Genomic DNA, 24,713 nt, shown 5'->3' with positions numbered 1-24,713 from the left:
GCTGACCGGTTCAGGGCGAACACTTTTTACAGTTATAAAGCAAAAACTTAAATATTACTTTATAGCATGTGATAAAGATATTGTAAGTGAGATTATTGCATGCAGCAATGTACAAGCATTTCATAAAGTCTAAACACAATATTATAAGTTCAATACCCAACTTAACCTTACTAAGCCCTGCTCTACGCTACAAACTTACGTTGGAATGACTTTATTGCTCAGGAGTTTGGAAAATCCACACCCCTGAGTGTTGCAGTTAGACCAGTTGAGCTCCTGCTGTGGATGATGCTGTGTCGATGGGAGGGCTTCTCCCACCAACATAGTTCCTGCCCTCAGGGAGGTGGAGTACATGCACCGACGGGAGATGCTCTCCCATTGGCATAAGTAGTGTCTTCACGAAGCACTACAGTGGCACCGCTGCAGTGCTGTAAGTGTACACAAGCCCCAACTCACAGGCGAAACACTGGTTTACAGCAAGGAATTTGTCTGTGCTTGGCTGAGGCCTAAAGCCTTGGCAAGTCCTGGCACCTGGTTTATCAGCATCACGTGGGGACCATCTTTTTGTTCTCTGTCTGTACACCGCCTAGCACAGTAGGATCCTGGTCCATGAATGGGGCTTTTAGGCACTACAATAACAAATACAAATAATGAAAGCCCAGCGGCAGCAAAGGTGCTAAGTAACTACCTAGAGGGCACGAGGCCACAGCTTCTTGTTTGTGTCTAGATTGGCCCTGGAGCCTCCTTACAATGCTGGTGTGAAAAGAGGACAAAGTTGCGGCAAAATAACTAAATGGATTTTAATTCACATCGTTTGTTATTTCCATGCAAGGCTGTGTTATTCCAAAATAGGAATGGCCTAGAATGGCTAGAAATGTAAAACCCAGTTAGTTATTTTTCAGTTCAGCACACCCTAGAGAGGCAGATGGCTTCTGGTTAAGAGGAGGTACATAAGGGAGTTTCTTTGAATAACGTTCTACAGTTAGTATTGACATTTCCACACATCACCTCTCTCCATGTGCCAATGTGAGCTCAGGTTATGAAAGGGAGAGGAAAGGGGATTTCCTTTGGGAGCATTCACAGGTGAGCAGACAAAGTCCAGGCATCAGAATCAAATGGTGGGGATGAAATAAACTCAGAAGGGATTGTATAAATCCTTGAAAGCCTATAAACTTGAGCATCCTCTTGATTTTCTAGCCTTGCAGCTCTGTGTGCATGGAGAGAAGGCTGGAGTAGGAAACCTTTTCTGTCTCCCCTCCACCCACTTTCCACCTTAGTTGGCTCTGTGGGGTTTGTTGATTCAGATACGAAATACATGCGTTCGCTCTGACCTCACGAATGGCTCTATTCCTTTCATCCCAGGGAAGAGAAACCAGCATGTGCTCGCCAGCTCATTCCCTCCCATCTGTTCCCCCAGCACTCCCAAAACCAAATGAAAAATTTCAAACATCATATTCTGAAAGAGCAGGAGCTTGGCCTCTCAAGGCCTCCATTCTGCCTTTTAATAAAACTGACACTTTCGCTGGCAGTAAGTAAGCAATCTAGATAAGAGAGGTGGGGGCTGCAGGGGGGATGCAGCAGTTGAGATCTCAAGGTATTAAAGTTAGCAGCTGGGGTGGGGGGTGCCGGATTCCAAGAAGAGGTGTCCAGCTAGCGTGTACAGGAGGTTGTCAGCTGTGCTGTGGAGGAGGCCGCAGCAGACAGCCTGCCTGCCCTAATACACAGCTGCCCAACAGGGGCCGCGTGCTGAGTGAGATAACAGCCAGAGAGGACCAGCACAGGAAGAGCGAAACCCCAAATCTCGCTTGGGGGTTGGTATCTGCTCCTTTGAGGGTGGAGAAAGAGAGAAGCACCTTAGGTAAAGACAGTTCATTTATGGAAATAAAGCAATTGGAGAAGCTGCAACTCCAGGACAAGGGTTTTGGGTGTTTTAAATTAAATTCCCAAAGTCACAGATACTTTTCCCTTTCGTTCTGTGTCACTGGAGGTAGTGCTTGGCATGGAAAGAGTGTCACTTAAGGGTACATTTTAGGACTGAATGAAGAATGAGGTAATGCAGTCTTCCCACTGCTTCTTTGAAATTAAAATGGAGATACACCTCATTGCTTCCCCGGGAGGGCCCCTGTTCAAGAGATCAGCAGGGTGTCTCAGATGCTTTGGTATTGTGGTCCATACAGGCATTTGCAAACTCATCAAAATGCCAAGTACAGGTTGGCCATGTTCCAGCAATGATAAAAATAAGTGCACAGAGTTGGAATGAATCTGATTTCAGCGCCAGGGTTATTTATTGAAATTTATACAGGGAACTATCCCATCGAGATATATATCTGATTTTCAGAGGGAATCCTGCAGGGAACAGCCGTAGAAAGTTACCGCTTCAAGAACAGTTGTTGATATGCATTGCCTATATATCTTTTCACATCATGCGGAAGTGCTAGCCCTTGTGTTAAAAGGCTCAGCTAAAACCCCTTTCAAAATTGTTTTCTTGAGTTGTGGAAGACTTGTTGTGTTTTATCATCCAAGAATGTAGGAAAATGTGGTCTCAAGAAATGATGTTAAAGGAGCTGTACTGTCCAGGTTCATGGTCCTAAAATTCACGGGTTTTTAAAAATTCCATAAATTCAGTTACCAGATTTCCCTATGGGTGCAAGTGTATCGCACCATTCCCTGCTTTGTCTGCCCCATGCTGGTGAGCAGGCAGAAATGGGGGGAAATCCGGATCAGAGACTCCGCCTCTATGGCTCACTCAGAGTGGAGGAGTCGTGTACTCTTTCAATATGCTGCCTTCTCATTGGAGCAAAGCACTGGCTGAGCAGAGTGATTGCCCAACATGCTTGAACCTGTAGGGCAAAACACAGCTGGTAGACCTCACTCTAAGCCCTAACACCCTGGAGATGGGTCCCTTTTAATTTAAAAAGGAAACATTAGTGAAAATTGAGAACCATGGCACCGCTGTAGCATGTCTGGTGAAGATGTGCCATGCCGATAGGAGAGCATCTCCTGCTGACATCGCGTAGTGTGGACACTGCTTTAAATCGATGTAACTTGCGTCTCTCAGGGAGGTGTCATTTTCACACCCCCAAGCAACATAAGTTACATTGACTTAAGCAGTTGTGTAGACCAGCCCCCACTTCTGTTTTTCGTACCAATGGTGCCGGAATTTAAGATGTTAACCTGAGTCAATAATGTACCAGTTTCCATTCTTGAAACACTAAAAACCTCTGCCTCCTTTAATAAACATCAACTTACCCTATAATTGATAACATGTAGGAGTAACGTCACTGTGTATATTGTGGAGTTTTCTTGTGATTAATATTTCACAGGCAAAAGAAGCCTTCTCATTTACATACTCGTGAATAATTTAGATTTATATAAAAAGTTGCCAGTTCTTTTGCTCTTTTTCAACACAAGTTAAGCTTCTTGTTTGGAGTTTTCTAGTCACATAGTTATTCCTTATAGCACATCTCATTGAAAGGGTTTGAAAACGTATCGTATCAGCCTCTTGTTTCTCACCGGTTGCTCTTGTCATCTGCTGCAGCCCGTTGAGGCTGGAAGCTGAGATTTCCTGGGATGTCATGCGTGCCTGGAATTCAGCACATGTGCAGCCTCTGGTGACGAGAGGTTGAACAGCTCTCAGGTTGCGGGTATTCAAAGTCTCTCATTAAGGAGGATACCAAGAGTTTTTTCTCTCTCGTGCCTGGGTTGTTTGGGGTAATATGAGAACCACGGGGCCCCCCTTGGAGCAATGTGTGTCAGATGAGGTCAAAATTGTATTTCCCATTTTGTCGAGGAAGGTTGCTCAGAAGGGCACGCTAGAGAGAAGGTCATTAAAGCTGTGGTTATTGAAATTTGAAATGCAGCCCGTCCAGTCTCAGAAAACAGAGGTGATCAGATACTACAATGATGGAGCCCATCAAAGCATTAGTGGATAGTCGGGGATATAGTGCAACCCATAGGACTATGCATTTGGGTGTTGGCCACATTATATGGATTAAAAACTGCCTAGCAGATGGGTCCCAAAATGTTACTTAAAACAGGGCATTGTCATCGAGTGGGCGTGTTACCAGCAGGGTCCTGCAGGGATCGGTTCTTGGCCCTGTGCTATTTAACATCTTTATCAATGACCTGGAAGAAAACATAAAATCATCATTCACAGAGCTTATAGATGACACACAAGAACTGGGGGAGTGGGAAATAACGAAGAGGACAGGTCACCGATTGAGAGTGATCTAGGTCTTTTGGTAAACCGGGCACACGCAAACTATGGGTTTTTTGAATATGGTTAAATGTAAATGTGTGCAGCTGGGAACGAAGAATGCAGGCCATACTGACAGGCTGAGGGACTCTAGCCTGGGAAACAGTGACTGAAAAAAATGTGGGGGTTGTGGTGGATAATCAGCTGAATGTGAGCTCCCAGCGTGATACTGTGACCAAAAGAGCCAGTGTGATCCTGGGGCACATAAACAGGAGAATCTCAAGTAGGAGTGGAGAGGTTATTTCATCCTGTGTCCAGTTCTGGTGCTCGTAATTCAAGAAGGATGTTGATAAATTGGAGAGGGCTCAGAGAAGAGCCACGAGAATGATTAAAGGATTGGAAAGCCTGTCTGAGAGTGGTAGACTCAAGGAACTCAATCTATTTAGCTTAACAAAGAGAAAGTTAAGAGGTGACTTGATCCCAGTCTGTAAGTACCTACATGGGGAACAAATATTTGATCCTGGGCTGAGGAAGGTCTAACAGAATCCAATGGCTGGAAGCCGAAGCTAGACAAATTCAGACAGTAAATAAGGTTTAATTTTTTAACACTGAGGATAAATAACCATTGGAACAATTTACCTCGGGCTGTGGCGAATCCTCCATCGCTGGCCATTTTTAAATCAAGATTGGATGTTTTTCTGACATATGCTCTAGGAATTATTTTGGGGACGTCTGTCCTGTGTTATACAGGAGTTCAGACTAGATGATCACGTTTCCTCTGGCCTTAGAATCTATGACTCTGTAAGTCGGTCCACCCATTCCTGCACACCTTTCTCCAATTTTAACTTTAGTGTTGTTGGGCGCTGAAGAAGGAAGTCCCTTCTGCAAGATGCAGTCTCTCCACGTGTTCCCCCAGCTGGAGGGGACTCCTACGTATGTGAAGCATCCTCTTCAAAATTAGATTTCCATCCCTCTTCCTCTCCAGAAGTGGAATCTCTCACAGCGCCCTTCTTTGGTGTGAATTCTTGCTCTTTCCAACTTGTGAAATCTCTCATGATGCGAAACCTCCACCTTTGTAAAAAACAAAATTTTCCCTTACTCTCCTGAAGATACCAGTGACTATGAAAAGAACAAATTCCCCACGGCTACCCCAGAACAAACTTATTAATAATTGGCACCAACAATACCAACCAAAGCCCTACGACTTCTTATCCTTCCCAGTGGAGGAAAATCTGCAGGTTCAGGGATTATTGCTGCTGATCAAACTGAAGAAGATAATTGTCTTCAAACTGGGGAACATGAATGGAAATTTGGGAGCTTTAAAACTGCCTAGCAGAGCCTTGCCTACTTAACTCCATCAGCGATGTAATGGCAGTATCCATTTCAGGCCTCCCAGGTTTATCTTGTCACATGGGCCATAAACAAGATGACAAATGAAAACACTTTGGAGGTGCGTATAAGCTAAACCACTGCCTGCTTGTTTGCTTGGGATGTCTAGCAGCCCTCAGAGCGGCTGGGCAATCCAAAGTAACAGTCTATTTGACTCACAAGATAAAGATGTCAGCTTAGCTGTGGGTCTTGAATTTCCTGTAATAAGATGAGCCCATCAATGTCAGTGTCTTCTGATCCTGCAATATGAGGTGAGATCAGGAGAGGGCTCAGTTGTGCTTTTCCAGGAGGGGAAGTAGGTAGCAAATTCGGTCTGCATCTGCACAAAACACTGTCATCCCGTTGTCCTCAAAGCAGGCCTACTATTCCTTCGGGTGCTTCAACTTCTGTGCTTCATGCCCTGTCCAGTTCTGGCAGCATGACCTCTTTCCTTGTGGCAGATGTTTGCTTTGCTAAATGGTGTCAGTGGACCTCTAATGGCAACCAGAGCATTGCAAGGTATTTAAGTTCCTGCTACTGCTAATTTTGAAGAGCAAGATAAGAAAAATGCCCACTGAATCCCTTTTTGAGAAGGCACCTCTGTGTCTCTCTTTGGGGTCTTTCTAGTGTTAGAATCTTTCACAAAAGGTCCTGATGGAAGCAAGAAAAGTGAGGCTGCAATCCTAATCTATTACAGGACTCTTGTGAGTCTTCTGCTGTAATGTACCCACCTTATGTTTGGCACCATGTTCTAATCTGTACTATGAGAGCACCGTGCAAAGCTGCTTGTGAAAAGAGAGGAGACTCTAGAGTCTATCTTGGTTTGTATAAAAGAGAACTTGTGCACGTAAGAGAATGCAAACATCTGTGCTTCTGTGCAACGAAATTCATTTCAGGTTTCCTTGCCCTGGGATTTTTTTTTTTCATCTCTGTATGTTCGTATGTATAGAAATCTCTCTGGGAAACCCACAGATCCAGGGTGAGTCAGTCTCCCAGCAGAGGAAGCAAAAGGTAATTCGTATATGGCTTTCTGCTTAAATCAGAACGTTTAGGCACTGTGCTGGCAGCTTGTAGCTAGTGTAAAGAAGACCATTCTAATTGAATGCACTGGAATGCTTCCTTGGAGATTACCCCACCAATTAGGAGTTTGCAGAGCCTGCTATTTCCCAAGTCCAAAGTAGCTACCTTGCTCTGACATTAGTATTCTGTGGACTTACGCACTGTTGACTCTCTCTGTGGCTTTTACCACTTAATCCTCTCAATGGGAGAAGGGGTGAAAGACAGTTCTTTGTTGAATAGAAATTGCCATACCAGCAAAGATCACTGGTACATATAGTCGGCTAACCTGTCTGTAGTAGGGGTCCGTATCAGATGCTTCAGGATAAGGTAGAGCCCTTGTAATGCTCCAGTACCATGGGAGGAAATTTCTGCTAGACCCCTGCTGGCAATCAGTTTATGCCCTGAAGCATGAGGATTGAGAGCCCTTGTACATGTGTTCTAGCTAGTGTAACTGCAGAATGTTCTCCTTATCCAGACACATCACTTTTTTTGAGTCTTGCTGAGCTATTTAACTGAATATCTTGCAGCAGCAAATTCCACAGCTTCACCATTCCTTGTGTAAAAACATGTCCTCTTAGGCCTGGTCTACACTAAGAACGGGGGTCAAACTAGGGTACGCAAATTCAGCTACGTGAATAGCGTAGCTGAATTTGAAGTACCCTAGTTCGAAGTACTCACCCGTCCAGACGCCGCGGAACCGAACTCCGCAGCTCCAAGGTCGACTCCGCCACTGCCGTTTGCAGTGGTGGAGTACCGGAGTCGAACGGAGCGCTTCCAGAGTTCGAACTATCGCGTCTATATTAGACGCGATAGTTCGAACTCCGAAAAGTCGAACTCTCCGCGTCGAACTGGCAGGTAAGTGTAGACTAGCCCTTAGTCACATGCAATATTTCGATCTGAGTGGGGATAAGAAATCATAGATTCCATAGTCCTTTGAAAGCAGTGCTGTGGCCATGCTGGGTGCCCTAACTCACGCCAGGCCAGTCTACTCAAGACAATCTTTAGCCTGGTATTTTTACAGGGTGATGAATAATTTATGGGTCCATCGCCCTGAAGAAGGCTGGTTCCATTTTCCTGTCGAGGCCATCTGGACCTTTTGGAGCATCTGCCAGTAGGGGACTTTGCTGAGCAGAGAGATTCCGCTTCCAGATCAGGGGGGAGCAAGTGTCTTCTATAGCCCACCTAGTCCAATGAGTGAGGGACATCGTTTAGAACTCAGGAACAGCTGGTTTGGCCCAATTCTGAGTGAGTGTGTGTGTGATTTTTGATTCTCCTAGCTCTACTACAAAGTGTCAGATCACAAAACTTGGTCTTTGGCTCTGTCAAGCTCTGCTTGTGTTTGTGAAGAATAATTTCCATGTCCTGTGTTTTTTCTCAGGAGCAGGGATGGTGGTGGACTGGGAACAAGAGACTGGGCTTCTCATGACATCAGGAGATGTGCGGATTATCCGGATCTGGGACACAGATCGAGAAATGAAAGTACAGGTAACAGCTGCGTGTTTGCCCCTTTAACTCTGTCACTGCTACTGGAGCTTACCAGTCTCCCAGCTGACTCCCTGGAATTAGGCACCAAGGAGCGTATTTCCAGGACACATACCATCCAACGATTTAACAAACACAGTTCACAGGTTCTCAAACTGTGGTCTCCAGAGAGCGAACTTGTCACATAATGCTGGCTCTCCCCCTTTTCAGCTGCAAAATCCCATTACGAGACAGCTAAAAATACTCTAATACTTCCCTAACATTACAGTGCTTTTCCCTGTAGGAAATTGCAGAAGCTGAATGTTATGCAGTTGCATTTGGGAGAGGAGGAGAGCAGGCAGTCACAAATGGGAGGCCAGGTGTATGATACGGTCTCCCTGTTACAGTATAGTCATGCTATAAAACACCTGGAGAGGGGAAAGTGCAGTGATGGAGAGGGACAAGCACCCCTCAGACTCTGTAGCTTCAGCTCCTAGAATTGTCTTGAAATTATACAGGGCTAATCCTTAAAACTCTGTCATTTTCCTTCCCACCTGCCATCTGAGGCCTGATTCAGGAAAGCATCCTCAGTCAGAAAGGTACTTAAGCATGCACTGAAGTGCTCTCATGGATTCCAAGGCCCCTTTGATCATCTAGTCCAGGGGTTCTCAAACTTCTTTGCACCACGACCCCCTTCTGACAACAAAAATTGCTACACGATGCCAGGCAGGGGGGCTAGGGCCAAAGCCAGAGCCCCACCACTCTTGGCTGGGGGGCAAATCCAAATCCCAAGGGCTTCAGCCCCAGGCGGGTGGCGGGGGGGGTCTGTAATCTGAGCCGCCCCCCCATTCAGGGCTGCAGCCCTTGCCCCGGGCAGTGGGCTCGGGCTTCAGCCCTGGGCCCCACCAAGGCTAGTGCCAGCCCTTGGCGACCCTGTTAAAATGGGGTCCCGACCCACAGTTTGAGAACCGCTGATCTAGTCTGAACCTGTGTAACACAGGCTGCAGAACGTCCCCAAAACAAACCTTTTTTAGAAAAATATCCAGTCTTGATTTAAAAATTGTCAGCAATAGAGAATCCACCACGACTTTTGGTGAATTGTTCCATTGATTGTTTACTTTCACCATTACACCTTATTTTCAGCCAGACAGATTGAGCTCTCTGAGTTTCACTAAGGCAGGTTGTCTAATCCTTTAACCATTCTCGTGGCTCTTCTCTGAACCCACTCCAATTTATCAGGGCTTTCCTGAACCAGGGCTTGCATGCTTAGGATGACATCTATCTGAGACCTTTTCTGATCTCACACCAGGCAAGTGAAGTCAGTGGAGTTACTGACTTACACCAGTATGACTGAGATCAGAATCTGGCCCAGTACTGTGTGACCACAGACTATAAAGCATTGGAAGTGCCCACTGTTTGGGAAGGTTTCCTTTCAGATCTATGGGGCTCTGCTGAATTTGCCTTTCGGGACTCCAAGGCTTACCATTACTTTCGCACCTTTAAAATGCTTCTGCACCAAAGCACATATATTTCCATTTAAAATAAATGAGGACAAAAACTGTCAGCTTGCATGTCAACTGTGATCCAATTAAAATGATGTTTAGGTATGTAAGGAGAAGCAGCAGATCTGCAAGAATAAAGTCACCATGCAGGGGAAAATGAAAACTAGTCTCCAAAGCTTTTAGAAATTAATTACCTCTCGATGAACATTAATTATGACACTTCTGACCCTGCAATGCAGCATAATTAAGCCTATGCTAATCTTAATTATTTTCAAACATTATTTTATCTGTGTAAATTAGGGAACATCAGAAATCAGTAGGGTGAAAATATTTTAAATTAGAATCGTTAATGATTGTATTGAGAGTATCTGAAAGCGTTCTATTTCTTTTTTTTCTTTTAATTGTGCAAATTGGATTTGTGGAGATCCTGACAATCAAAACTTCCTCAGTCACTCTACAAAGCTAAGATTCAGCACCGAGAGCAGGGGAGCCATGTAATCCAAGCTAATAAAGATGCCTTCCCACCCTTTGAACCACTACGAGAATACCTTTGGGGGCACGTTGCGTATAGTGGTGGAGCAAGTACTTTCTTTCCACCTTAGCTGCATGTTCTTGGCACAGAGAATAAAATCCAGACATGGATCTTATGGAGTTAGAATAACTGTGTAAAAAAAGCCCCTAAAGTTAGGTGTCTCCAGCAAACAGTTAATTCAGCAAAGGCTGCAATGACAGCTAGAGAAGGTGAATGCGCACAGGAACAAAACCAGGATTCGGGTGTGAAATTAGCTAATGCAATTCCATAGTGCCTCTTCGATTGTTACCCTGGCTTGAAAATGTTGCTCAGTTTTAGCTGTTTAATTCTTTTTCCCGGTTGTACACCTATCATTCCAACTGATTCTTTTGTTTGTAGCAGATAAAGAGGGCAAAGCTACAGCATTAGAATAATAATGTAGGGTGTATTTCACCAGTATCCTGGTGCGTTACATTCTTATTCTCCAAATCAATACTTTTAAAAATGTATGCAGTCTCTGACTTCTGCTGATACCCCAGAAGTACAAACTGTTTTATCCTAGTGCAGGGAAGTGGGAGAGAGGACTGCTGGGTTCTAGGCTTGGCTTGGCACTGTTGCACTCTGTTATCATACACAAGTCACTTAATGAGACAAGAAATCATCAGATACTCTCTCACAAACTGGAATTTAAATTCCACCTTTTCTCGCTAATATCCTGGGACCAACATTTCTACAACAACAGTGTAAACAGCAAGTCACTTAATGACACGATGCCTTAACATAGCCATCTGTAAAATGGGAGCAATAATTCCCAGCCTTACAGGGGGGTTGTAAAGGGTTCTGAGATCCACTGATGAGAGGTGTAAGAGAGAGCCAAAACACTGATAAAGTAAAAATGGAAATGACAAAACAGAATGACTCTTACTACCCAGAATGACTCTAATTATGACTAATGGGAGACATTTTCTGGCAAAATGATTTTATTCTTTCCAGAGGAGAAAGAAGGTTTCAGAACTAATGGCAGATTAAGTGCTTACATGGTATATATCAGGGGTTGGCAACCTGCGGCACGCATGCCAAAGGCAGCACGTGAAACCGTAGATTAATGAAGACTTGGCACACCACTTCCCAAAGGTTGCCGAGCCCTGGTATATGGTATACAGTAGAAACCTGTGAAATGAAAAGGCCTCCTGTTGTACCAAAGCTTTTCTTAGCAGGTCTGTTACTTCCATTGCCCTCCATTGCCAAGGTAACAGCTCTTCCAGGAAATAGATTTTGGTTTGATGCATGGAAATGTCTCCCTCTTAACAGATCTATTCTTTGATCAGACCCAGTGTCCTACTGCCTTTCAGTCCTCTACAAGTTTGTTACTCCTTTCTCAGAGGCACGTTCAAACTGCCTCTCAAGATTTGTCTGTGTTTTGGTTTGGACTCTGCAGATCCATTCCTTTAACAGGAGTTTAAGTAGATGCTGCTGCCTATAACATGTGCTGTGTCTCCCCTTTTATGTTGGTTTGGTTTCTTTTTTACATGTCTGACTTAGCTGCAAGCTATTTATTTTCAGCAAGTGTATGTCTCTTCAATGGCTCATCTCCTCCTGCTTTTTTATTATCCACCCTGCCTTTCTAGCAGCATTTACAGCCAACAGAAGCTGAAGATGGTTTATGGAAGGAATTCCTTGCAGACATTTATCTTAACTAATTAGGTGTTTTTAGGAGGAGAATAACAATGATTCTTCCTTTCTGAAATAGACTTTTTCCTTTATTTTGGTGTGTAAAGTTTAATTATTCCCAAAAGCTGATCTCTGAACAGCACGCGTTGTGCTGCCACAAAGGAAACCCACGTTTGTGTCTCGCTGCCCAGGCTGAGCTTTGAGGATTGGGGCAGTGACTCATTCAGGCTGCAGGGACAGTCCTGATTCAGCGACCCCATACTCACCGCTCACTGATTCCTGTCATTGCCTTGACAACAGCCTGGCAGAAAGCTAGCCATCCCTGGGTATGTCTACACAGCGTTTTGGAGTGAGCCTCTTAGCCCGGGTCTGCAGACTTGAGTTAGCAGGGCTTGCGCCAGCGCTCTACAAATACTGGTGTGACAGCTCTTTGAAGTTGTTACTCTGGTTCTGAAGCCCACCCCCTTCCCTAGGCTTCGGAGCCTGAGCTCCAGCCCGAGCCATAACTTCCAAGTGCTGTCTACACAGCTGCTTTTAAAGCACCAGCCCAAGTCCTGAGCTCGGAGGCTCCTTCCGAAATGCTGTGTAGACATATTCCTTTTGTCCCAGCTGGAGGTTCAGTTCTGCCCCCATGTGAGCGCAGAACTGCAGGGAGGGAGAATGTGTGAAAATCACAATTTAAATTGGTTTGTGATCAGGGTAAAGGCGAGAGGAGATTCCTTGAAACACGTAGGCGAGCCTGGGTCCAGCAGAAGGCCCTTTTGAAGGTAGCTAATGGGTACATCTACACTGCAATCAAAGACCTGCAGCATGGCCATGGTTGGCTCAGGTCAGCTGACTCAGGCTAATGAGGCTCGGGCTGCAGGGCTGAAAATTGAAGTGTAGACATCTGAGGGGGGTGGGTCTCAGAGCCTGGGCACCAGCCTGAGCCCGAATGTCTATGCTGCAATTTTTAGTCCCACAGCCTGAGCCCCGTGAGCCCAAGTCGTTTGACCCGTGCTCTGAGACTCGGTGCCAGGGGTTTTTTATTGCCGTGTAGATCTACCCAATGTTTCCTATTTTGGGCTGTGGGCTTTGGAGGCCCTTTCCTCTTTCAGCCTGGTTTGTGTGTGTGCTTTGTCCCTAGGATATCCCCACAGGAGCTGACAGCTGTGTGACCAGCCTGTCATGTGACTCGCACCGCTCGTTGATCGTGGCAGGGCTCGGAGATGGGTCCATCCGTGTCTATGACAGGAGGATGGCTCTGAGTGAATGGTAACTAACTGCAGCATTCCCTTTAGCCCACTGCAGTCCCCCTGACTGGCAAATGGTCTCCTCGCTGTGGACTCTTGTCGTAAAGGCTCCACGTTCGCCGTGCACTTACCAGCTGTCACACTGGCTTCAGTAACTAGAATGTGTCACTGAAAGAATTCATAATGTTTCAGTGAGCCCTTTATCGCCTTCATTATAGTACATGTGTGCCCAGTCCCATTCGTTAATATTGTCCCACCTCAGCAACCTTGCTGGAAGCCTGTTGGTTCAGGGATTTTCTCAGCTGACTCAGAGCTCTGTGGTGCTTGCCTGCATAGTGACAAGGATCATGCCCTGCATCATTAGACCCCCCAGGTTTGCTAACAAAGCCCAGAGGTGTGAGAAGGAGTGGCCCTTTTCTTCACCTCCATGATTTCAACCAGCAGGACTCAGAAGGTCCCCAGCTGCAGAGCTCCAGCTGCAGATATTGGAGGTGCTCGCTGTGCCTCCTCAGATTTCCTTCCAAAAAGTTTCCCCTTTCTCTGCTTGCTCCTCAGCCGCGTCATGACCTACCGGGAGCACACAGCCTGGGTCGTGAAAGCATATTTGCAGAAACATCCTGAAGGCAACATCATGAGTGTCAGGTAAAAAGGTCTTGAACATTGGAGATATTTTCCTCTCCCTTTAAAAATTGGTCACTGATGTGTCAACACCAAAGAAGGTAAAACTCTGCACTTTGGCATTTCAGCTCAGTAGTTAACTCCTGTTCCAAAAGTTGGTGAGGGAAGGGAGGGAGGAGGAACGAAACCTGTAGCCTACCTGGAAGTGCATGAGGGGGTTCTAGGAGACATTGTATGCTCTGTTTCTGCCTCTTTGTTGCAATTGGCCTTGTGGGGGTTATAGGTGAGAGGACAGAAGAGGAGAGGACGTTCACTCTGCATCCCCTGGGCATATTGCTTGCTGGATTACTTCACTATCTAGCAATTTTCTACACATAAATCCATTTCTGCTGCTCAGTAAATACTGTGTGGAGAGCAGCCGATATTTATTTGCCTGTTAAAGGGACAGCAGAATACAATTTATGGTCACAAAGCTGCACTTTGTCCACAGAGATGCTCTTCTTCCTTGTTTACAGAATGTAAACAGAACATAATTCTCCAGGATGTAATGCTTTCCTGAGGCAGAGGATAGAGTGGCAAAATTAATCACGATTTTTAGAAAGGGGCTTAAATGGTGCAGCTGCCAGATTTGTAGTGCTCCCATATTAGAGTTTTTAATCTTCCTCATAATCTCCCTCAGCAATCCCAGGGAGCCAGGTTGGCATCCCTGCCTTGCATGCCTCTGTCTGAAGGAGCAAACATTCGCTTCCTCTCCTCCACATCCTCCTCAGCAGTGTCAGAAAGGCAGGAGAAAATCTCTGGTCCCCCATCCCAAAGCAACTGGACTCTGGTCAAACAAGCCATCCTGCAGTTCATTTCCTCTCCAGAAAGGAATGCCTTCAGGCTTGGAATAACTACAGTATCCATGAAGAGTGGCTTTTGTAAAAGAATTATCGCCAGCAACTGGTTCCAGTATAACTATGTCCTGAAATGCCTGAGACATTTGTGTTGCCAACTCCACATAGCAGGAAGTCACCAGACAAACCCTGACACACACATGTGCGTGTGCGTGCACACACACACACACAGGAGAGTATAGTCACAAAAGCATTCACAAGCAGCTCAATAGTGTTAATAAAATCTATTCCATGCTCTTACTACATTTTATTGCACACCAGAAGCAGCTACAACAGTACACCATCCTCATCAGGAGGGGGCCCTCTGCTCGTTGGGAAGGAAACTGCAGCCCTCTGCTCATTGGGAAGGGTGCTCTGTACACGGCAGCCCAGCACGGCTCGGGTTGGTTAATTTCAGCTGAGCCTCCCTTTCTTGCCAGCCTGGATTTGAGCTGACAGGCTAGTGGAAGGGGGAGCCCAGAGCCAGGGGGAGGAGGGCAATCGCCTCACCTGAGCTTGGTGCTTCAGGGCGCCAAGAAAGTAGATTTAAAAACAAAAATCTGCTAACTGGACCCCTTCCCCCCACTTCCAGGGTTTGATTTCTGAAAAGAGCTGGGCAGCTAGCCCCAGGCCAAGCCAGGGGAAGGAGTAAAGGGGAACTGAAATCAAGCTAGCTCTGCCTTTGATCCTGTAGTAAGGGCTTCATCCCTGGAGGCCCGGTGCCCCCCTGCCCCGTTGGGGCACACGGCCCTGTCTCATCCCACCCCACCTTCCATCCATGCAGCTCGCCTCACTCTAACCTGGCTCCCCGGCCCAGCCCGCTTCATTAGCCGGCATTCCCTGCATCACAGGGTGTGCTGCCTACTATGGAGCAGCGAGAAAGAACATTTGGGTAAAAACAAGCCCTGGCAAATGTGCTGCTCTCTCCAACTTGTGCCTGGCTTTAGCAAAGTATTTAATTAGCCTCCGCAGACTTCAGTTCCTCGCCTGCAGATTATAGTGATCTCAGCCTAAGCAGCCCTGGGATGCGATTCCTTCCGAGGACATGCTCCATTGAGATGTAATGACACTGACTTGGGGTGCAACAGAAAGTAGTAAGAAGAGCACGGAATGGATTTTATTAACACTCTCTTGAGCAGTTTGTGAATGATTTTGTCACTATACATTTTGGTGATGTCTTTCTCTGAATGGCACTGTGATTGGCAGTGACAGTCGCTAGATTTATCACTGGTCGCTTGGACACTTATTTTCTCTCTAGGGAAACCAAAAAGTCACTAAAACTAGTGACAAAGTCGCTAAGTTGGCAACGCTGGCAATAATTACCCAGCGGAATCCTAGAGGACCCTCATCTGGATCAAAAAGCACGAGAGAATGAGTTTATAACCTAGAATTGACCATTGTAACCAGATCACCAGGGGAAGCTCACTCATATGACTGAAGGGATGATGACACCTAAGCTGGATAGTCATGTGGTCCTTTGTCCAGCCATTTTGATCTAACCACTAGGACCATGATTAGATTGTCCTATTCTCTAATAGCCCTTTAAGAATTCTCATTCCAAAATCTCAGCCTTACAGATTCATAGAGTATTGCAAGAGGTAGGCCTAGCTAGCTGTGCCTTAGACTCACTTCCTAATTGTGCTTAATTGTGGAGAAAATACGTCAGTTGCGGGGAGGGGAGCGGGAACAGCATGTCTGGTATAGAGCGCCACCTGTGCCCATAGAGTAATCTAGCTTTAATAATCCCTCTGCTTAAGGAATAATCAGCAACCGAGTTTTTAAATTTTCATCTGATCTCAAAACTCCATTGTTTGGGACTGGGTCTAGTTCCTTGAAACACTCCAGCCCCTGCTTGTGCAGACTGAACTTTCTATGAAGGTTCAAACATCTTTACATAAGCACCATAGTTCAGCAACAGTTGTGTTAAAAGTGATCAGTGTCTTTCTAAGTACTGCTGGTTCAGGATCACTGTCTCTATTGATTATCACTGGGTGCCTCAGCAGCATTAGACCCAGTGGAGTCTGATATCCTCATTTTAGTTAGAACCTGCTATTATTCAGTTTAAATCTTGCTTATCTCATCACCTGGTGTCTGTTTAATTGGGTCAGAGCGGCCATGAATCTTTTCCGTGTTGCTGCCATACCCTGTTGGCCGTATCTAGGGCCAGTTCTGTCCTGCACCGGTAGCTTTGCCTGGATCGACCCTTAGAAGATATAAGCTGTTAATCAGCGTTTGCTGACACCTGCTCCACAGAGTTCTCTGAACAGCAAGGGACTTATGGACCAGGGTCCAAATAACTGGCATCGTGGGCGGTTGCATAGAAGCCCCTCAGATTACTGCCTGCTGCTGGACTGGAGCAGTCACACTGGAGGGAGGAAAAGGAACTGGGGCCTCATACACAGCTTGTTGTATTGTGGGCGCGACAGCCCAGTGAAAGCCCTTTTGTCATGTCGATGGGGGTGGAGTCAGATAATAGTCACTCCTGGGGCCAGCAAACGTTCTTTCCTTTGTGTGTGTGTATAGCACCTCGCCTGCTGTGGATCCTACTGGGAACCAGTGGTGCTGGGGTGGATACAGTCATGCTGGACGTAGAGCGGGAGAGGTGGTACTGGGCTGAATCTCTTCTCGGGTGTAGTCCTGTCAGCGCCACAACCAGGGCAGTGCAGCCGCCCAGGGCACAAAGCCGCGAGGGCAGAGAAATGACAGAATAAAACTGTAGGGGGTGGAAGTAGGCTTGCTCGCCCCGGGCACTAAAATGCCCAGTTATGGCTCTGCCGTGCGTAATGGTGGTCTGTTCGCAGGCAAGAGAATGGCCTTTTCTCTGGGGCTTTCGAGGCTGCACTTCCAGTGGGACAGAGTCTAATGTGAACCTCCTCTGTTGATAGTGTGAATGGAGATGTCCGTTTCTTCGACCCCAGGATGCCAGAGTCTGTGAAGGTCCTGCAGATAGTCAAAGGGCTGACCGCCCTGGACATCCACCCACAGGCCAATCTGTTTGCATGGTAGGTTCTGACCCTATCCCACCTCCTCTGTGGAAAAAAGAGAGAAGAAATCCATCATTACAAATACCGTTCATGTCTCTTTTTTTCCCTTTGCTATGACCAGTGCCACTTCGTTCCCATGTGTGCAGTTCAGGTATTTTAACCCTTTTGTGTGTTACTGAAACCTTTGCACTGGTGACTCAGAGTGATGGTGCAGGGTGTTGCTAGTTCTCAGTGTGTCAGACTCCCTACCCAAAGGCAGCAGGTGTACGGCTGGGCTGAGGGGGGAGCCCCAGCATCCACTTCATGGTCACTGTGCCCTGGGAGCTGTGGGAGAACCACCTTAGGTGAACATGCACTTTTTCATTGGCTCTATATATTTTACATCTTGAAGTTACAGCATAAGAGGTAAATCCTCAGTTTGAGCCTGTCTGTAAATCTCTCTGTGGTGAGGCTGCTGCAGCGTGGATTAAAACCAGTCTCTTTGCTTATAAGCGCGCGTGGTACACACTTTTGCTTTATAAATGACTCCTGTCTCCGTAGCCAAGTGGTAGTGAGTAGAAAACCCTTTATGTAGAATAGTATTGAATGAATGTGGTGAGTACATGATGTTCTTTCTTCCTTCCAGCGGCTCAATGAATCAGTTCACTGCAATCTACAATGGGAATGGAGAGCTGATCAACAATATCAAATACTATGATGGATTTATGGGACAGAGAGTCGGAGCCATCAGCTGCCTGGCTTTCCATCCTCATTGGGTCTGTATTTTCTTTTTAACTTTGGAATTTTTTTTGCAGTTCTGCATGAATTTCTGTGAAAAAGGAGCTGGTCACAATGACGAAAGACCTCCCCTTTGTACAGGAGGGTGCTGCACAGTCTTGCCCAACACAGTTCTGCAAGTGCACCTTAGTCCCTAACCTGCAACCTACTGCTTCAGTCCTCGAAGCCACCCTGCTCTGTCAATGCATTGCCATCCTATCCCAACAGCAGCACATGCAAATATGGCCAGTGCACCAAAGTGTGCGGTGGTTATTTAATGTGCAGAAATGTCCACTAAGGGCTAGAACAGGACTCCAAACTTCTGAGCCACTTTTGCTCACTGGTTGACTGCCCGTTTTTTCACTTCACTCTGGAACTGCCTTTTGATTTAGCTTTTCGCTCATGGCAGCTTATGCCAGAGATGTCCTGTAAGGTGTTAGCCTAGGACTCAGCTGAGCACCACCATCCTATTCTACAGGAGCCAGCTCTCTCCGCCAGCACATACACATGAGACAAGCCAAAATTTAGCCCAGGTTACAGTGCACCTCTCTATTCTGTGGCTCTTCCTCTAAAACTGATACCATCACCAAGTGCCTCGGAAATGGCTGCTGTCTGAACCCGTCTTACCACTGTATAGTACTGTACGTGTGCATGGTGCTGTGCAGCAAAAAAAACTGCTGAAAAAGTAAGAGTTCCTGCACAATCTAAAGGCACAAGCTCGTAAAATTCAGAACAAAACAGGATGGAGAGAGTCGTGCAATGTGAATGTGTCTCAGAGCTGGTGGCTCTGCACTAGTCTTTAGAAGGAGGAGAATGAAGGTGGTTGGCAGTTGTTTAATTAGGAGGTGTCACACATTTGCAGTATGGCCTGAGACGGCTGGAGATGGGAATAGTTGAGGGAGTTGGAAGGAGTAGCAGAAAGTAGCTGGATGGGGAATAGGGAGCAGGTGAAGGTTAAAGGGGACACGTAAGGGGGCGGAGTCATGTTAGAACCTTGAAGGTCAGGACATAAGTGGTTTACATTTAATGAGAAAGGACAGTGGCATTTGATGAAGGGCCTGAAGCAGTGGACAGAGCAGCGAGAGGAAGGTGAGCTATGATTCTATGTGACATGCTATTGGCCCTCTGATCTGGGGGCGGGCTGGGGGGACAGGGGTGGGTGTTTCTCTGGATTGCTAGTAGAGGTTACGTACATTTTACATCCTGAGGCGGAAGACAATAAAGGGGAGCTTGTGCATCTCAGTCTGCTGCTCCTTTGCCTTGGGAAATCACCCTGCAAGAAGTCAAACACCAAATGAATGATTTGGTCCTTGGGTTTGGGGGATGGGAAGAGGGGGTTAGCAAGTCTGAAAGTTTTGTCTCCTTTAAAATAAACAAACAAAGAAACCCTCTAGTCCTGGTCTCTTTGAAGCCTGGAATTGCTCCTGGAGTTCTCGATAGAAGCGCGCCAGTTTTCAATCCAGGGGATTGTTTGTAACAAACACATTTAGAAGAATTATACTAGAAGTTGGCAGCTGATGGCCACCATAATTTTTTCCTTCAGCTGAAACAGTGGCATACAGTGTGCAGACATATAGGCCGAGATAGGTGGAGGAAACAGACTGTTGTAGCTACCTTGGCAGTCCCGGCTAGGAGCTCCCGAGCATCTGGCCAGCGGTGCTCAGAATGCTGCGACTCCCCACCTGGACTGATATGTATCTTGTAGCCCTTTTCCCCTCCCCCCATGACTCCTGCATATTTCACTTGTTTGCTCTCCGTCCCACAGCCTCACCTGGCGGTTGGAAGCAATGACTACTACATCTCCGTGTACTCGGTGGAAAAGCGGATCAGATAACAGCAGCCTTATCGGAGAAAGGGAGAGTCCCAGCGGGCAGGGCCATGTCTCACCTGTAATGTATATAGAGAAATGATCGACTTGAATGTTTAGTGTTGGCTGCTGCTGCTGCAACCCATAACTTGAACATGTTTTTTTCTTCTGACTCAGCTACTGATGATTTGGAGAGGTGGAAAGAGAGACAATCTTCTATTTTCTTTTCAGCCAGAACCTCTGAAAACTACAGAAAAGGAACATTTCTTTTTTGTTTTCAGTGGTTGCTTCTGTTACAAACATGGTTCCAAGGCTCCGAAGGACTGGATGAGACGATACCTTTGTGAGGGGCTTTTTATTTCAGTCTTTGTTCTTTTCTTTCATGGGGGTCTAGGTAACTTAAGGAATGAAGTCAAGACTCGCCTACAGCTCCATGTTTTCTCACCCTACCAAGTGACCCCTCTGCCTGTTACCTATCCTGTGCCAAAGAGCAGCCCCTCTGGCAGGCAACAGGATCCCAGCTGGCCGCCTGCAGAATATCACACCTGGTCTTGAGCAATCTGTGTGTAACCGAGAGAAGGGAGACAGGAAATCATCTGCTGTGCTCGCTGGCCTCCCTCTCTCCAGTGGCAGTACGGACAGAGTGAGCGGACAAGCGTGCATGGCAGCAGGAGGAAGAGGGAAGGGGGTCGGAGGTGAGGAGAACAGTAGCAGTGTGGAACACTGACAGGCCATAAAGCTCTGCATCCAGATGGAGGAGAAACAAGAAAATGAGCAACGTCCTCAGTGCCCTAAGGAAATTGGATTGTGTCTGATGTAGCTACTTTTCTGTTCATGGGCATGTACGTGTGTCAGTGCAGGTGAATGGGGTGAGAGGCTTTGTCTTATTCACTCCATTGTTTCAGGAGTCGCTGTCCCTTTGCCCACAGCACACCCCCAAAGCACACGAGATGTCCTGACAACTGCATAGACAGAGAGAGGGCTTGTTCTACCCCGCCTTAAACCATAGGCTTTCATTTTTCTCAGAAGTGCTAATATTCTGCTAGCTAATAGACGTGACTGTATGCACCCAGCTGTATACATGTGCATTTGCATGCACCTTGGTCTATATGCATCCGGGCATATTTGTATGTGTCTGTATGAACCCAGGCAGATATGCATTGCATTGGCATGTCTTTGTGTGTCTACACATCTGGGCATCCACGTGTATGTTCTGATAACAAGAGAATCACTGCCGTCCTGGAGGGAGAGGGGCCAAGAGCAGATCATTCTGCCTCGTGCAAGACCATCTTGTCCCCAACTCTAGGGAAAGCCGATACCCTCTCCCACGCCTTTCATGCCTGTCGGTAATGAAGATTCCTGTCCCTTGGAATCCAGAATGTGTCTGGAGATTGATTTGGGGAAGGAGGTGACAAAGCTGAAGGGAGCATTTCCCCAGTAAAGTACTGTCTAGATGTGAATCAGCTGGGCGGGAAGAACAAAACCCTGTAAAATAACAATGATGATGCTAAGCTATCCAAATCTAGGAAAACTCTCTCCGTTCTGGTTCTGGCCTCACCGTTACTCACAGGCCAGCAGAGGTGCCTAAGTCAATGACAGTAGTGTTAATGAGAAAAGAAATGAACAACATTGTTGCTGCTTTTTGTTGTGGGCAGTAGTTTCACCTCCCACGCTGAACTCAGCTGGGGATGGCTGACCTTGTCGCTGCCCATAACATGCCACATCATTCTGCTTCCGGAGATGCTCATTCAGCCTGAATGCAGCCAGGCAATGCCATGGCATCAGAATCGGCCAGGATCCTATTGTGCTCTGCCATTAAAAGTCAAATAGTAAAACGCTGCTGTCTGCAAATCTCAAAGTATTCCTGCTGCAAGGTGGCTTGAACTGTGGGGACTGAGGCAGGTACCCCAGCTGGGACACTCTCCCCACTCGCAAGCACAACTGCAGTCTTCTCTACCCTACGGTGATCCACGGGCCGCCTCACAGGATGCTGAATTGAAAGCAGTGGAAGGAAAGCTGGAGGAGCTGCTGTTTTACCTAAAAGTCTGTGTTTTTCTAATATGTGGACTACCAAAAGTTAGTGATGGGCTAAAAAAAAAATTGCCTCTCTTGGTGGCCCATTGAGCTGCTGTTCTACACAGATTTACTTGCCCCAGTGTCTGTTGCCGTGGTACCAGTCTCGCCCCTCTGATTACCATGCCTGTCCCTCTGCGCGCGGCTCTGAGCTCAGGGAATGGCCAGCATTAAGACAGAGGTTGGGATTTGCAGATAACTGACTAACATGCACTATTTACAAACACCATAGATTTTTAACCTCAATCAGTGGATTTGTTTAAAGAACAAGCGATACCTGGCAAAATGCAAAGGTGCATTGTGGGAAGCTGATTTGTCTTCATACCAGCATTCCCTGTGCAGCCAGGAGTAGGGTTTTTAACTGACTCGGCCTGTTGAGCTTTCATCTAAGCGTGTGCGTGTCTGGGCTCTGTTTTCACAGGTCTGGTGCAAAAATTCAATCATGAAGTTTAACCAAGGCTCTGGAGAGCATCCTACCTAAAAGTTCACTTATCTCTATTTATTTTACAAAAATAAAAAAGATATTAAAAAAAATAAACTCTGAGATTGTAATGTGAGAGTAAAATAAATACAAACAATAAATGGTTAATAAAATATAAATGCAGAAACAGCCTGTGGTCAGGTCGTTTTATTGTAACGAATGGGAGGAGTTAGTGTTGCCTCGTCTTGAGAGCAGGAAAAAGGGCTGTGAAAGGTGGGGGGAAAATCATAGAAAAGTAGGACTGGAAGGAACCTCAGTACGTCGTCTAGTCCAGTCCCTGCACTGAGGCAGGATTAAGTATTATCTAGGTCATCCCTGACAGGTGTTTGTCTAACCTGTTGTTCTAAATCTCCAGTGATGGAGAACCCATAACCTCCCTGGGTAATTTGTTCCAGTGCTTAACCACCCTGACAGTTAGTTTTTCCTAACGTCTAACCTAAATCTCCTTTGCTGCAAGTTAAGCCCATTGCTTCTTGTCCTGTCCTCAATGGTTAAGGAGAACAATATATCACCCTCCTCTTTATAACAACCTTTTACGTACTTGAAGACTATTATCATGTCCCACCTCAGCCTTCTCTTCTCCAGAGTAAAAAAAAACAAAACATTTTTTTAATCTTTCCTCATAGGTTATGTTTTCCTAGATCTTTTATCATTTTAGTTGCTCTCCTCTGGACTTTCTCCAATTTGTCCACATCTTTCCTGAAGTGTGGTGCCCAGAACTGGACACAATACTCCAGCGGAGGCCTTATCAGTACTCACGAAAGTGGAAGAATTACTTCTCATGTCTTCCGTATGACACTCCTGCTAATACATCCCAGAATGACATTCACCTTTTTGCAACATATAGTTTTATTTAGTTTATTTAGTTTGTGATCCCCTATAGCCCACAAATCCTTTTCTACAGTACTCCCTAGGCAGTCATTTGCCATTTTATATTTGTGCAATTGATTATTCCTTCCTAAGTGTAGTACGTTGCATTTCTCCATATTGAGTTTCATCCTGTGTGATTCAGACCATTTCTCCATTTTCTCAAGATCATTTTGGATTCTAATCTTATCCTCCAAAGTGCTTACAACCCCTCCCAGCTTGATATCATCTGCAAACTTTATAAGTGTACTCTGTATGCCATTATCCAAATCATTTATGAAGATATTGAATAGAACCAGACCCAGGACAGATCCATGCAGGACCCCTTTCAATCTGCCCTTCCGGCTTGATTTTGAACCATTGATAACTACTCTCCGAGTATGGTTTTCCAGCCAGTTGTGCACCCACCTTTATAGTAAGTTCATCTAAGCTATATTTCTGTAGTTTGTTCATGAGAAGGTCATGTGAGACAGTATCAAAGCCTTACTAAAGCCGAGATAGATGACATCTTCTGCTTCTCCCACCCACCCATAAGGCTTGTTACCCAGTCAAAGAAGGATGTTAGGTTGGTTTGACATGATTTGTTCTTGACAAATCTATGTGGACTGTTACTTGTCACCTTATTTTCTTCTAGCTGCTTACAGATAGATGGATTATTTGCTCCATTATCTTTCCTGGTACCAAAGTTGAACTGACTTGTTGATAATTCCCTGAGTTGTCTTTATTCCCATTTTTATAGATGGGTACTATATTTGCCCTTTTCAAGTCCTCTGGGATCTCTCCCGTCCTCCATGAGTTCTCAAAGATAATTGCTAATGGCTCAGAGTTCTCTTCAGCCAGTTCCTTAATTATTCTAGGTTGTATTTAATCAGCCCCTAACTTGTCATCTACCATTTAACTTATTTTTCTTTACTTGTTCGTTTCCTGTTTTAGCCTCACTCAGATCCTACCCCGTTTATACTGATGTTCACTATGTTAGACAACTTTTCTGATCAGACAACTAACTTTTTTGGTGAAAGCTGAAACAAAAAGGGCATTTAATACTTCAGCCATTGTAGTGCCTTCTGTTGTCTTTCCCTCCTCATTGAGTAATGGGCCTACCCTAGCCCATGTCTTCCTCTTACTTCTCATGTATTGGTAGAATGTTTTCTTGTGACTCTTTATATCCCTACCTAGTTTAACCTCATTTTGTGCCCTGGCTGTTCTAATTTTGTCCCTACATGCAGGTCAGTGAAGAATTCCTCTGACCACACTTC

The 24,713-nt window shown here is 45.9% G+C and overlaps 1 protein-coding gene across 7 annotated transcripts in view; it reads left to right on the top strand.

The window, feature by feature from the left end:
- The window catches only part of RPTOR (regulatory associated protein of MTOR complex 1), a 284,447-nt gene extending 261,739 nt beyond the window's left edge, over window positions 1–22,708 (top strand). For 4 of the 7 annotated variants that reach the window (XM_044983137.1, XM_044983135.1, XM_044983134.1 and 1 more), the window contains 7 exons: window positions 7,998–8,104; window positions 12,891–13,018; window positions 13,552–13,638; window positions 17,375–17,491; window positions 17,595–17,624; window positions 18,099–18,228; window positions 19,995–22,708. In XM_044983137.1, coding sequence (XP_044839072.1) covers window positions 7,998–8,104; window positions 12,891–13,018; window positions 13,552–13,638; window positions 17,375–17,491; window positions 17,595–17,624; window positions 18,099–18,228; window positions 19,995–20,063 — 668 coding nt within the window. In that variant the 3' untranslated portion in view covers window positions 20,064–22,708. The remainder of the gene's footprint in view (window positions 1–7,997; window positions 8,105–12,890; window positions 13,019–13,551; window positions 13,639–17,374; window positions 17,492–17,594; window positions 17,625–18,098; window positions 18,229–19,994) is intronic. The other 3 variants (XM_044983138.1, XM_044983136.1, XM_044983133.1) reach the window with 1 other exon arrangement.
- The last annotated feature ends 2,005 nt before the right edge of the window (window positions 22,709–24,713 follow it).

Source organism: Mauremys mutica, chromosome 12, assembly GCF_020497125.1.
Source record: "Mauremys mutica isolate MM-2020 ecotype Southern chromosome 12, ASM2049712v1, whole genome shotgun sequence".
Classification (NCBI taxonomy): Eukaryota; Metazoa; Chordata; order Testudines; family Geoemydidae; genus Mauremys; species Mauremys mutica.
The sequence above is the reverse complement of the archived record's forward strand: the minus strand, read 5'-3'. Positions and strand labels throughout refer to the sequence as shown.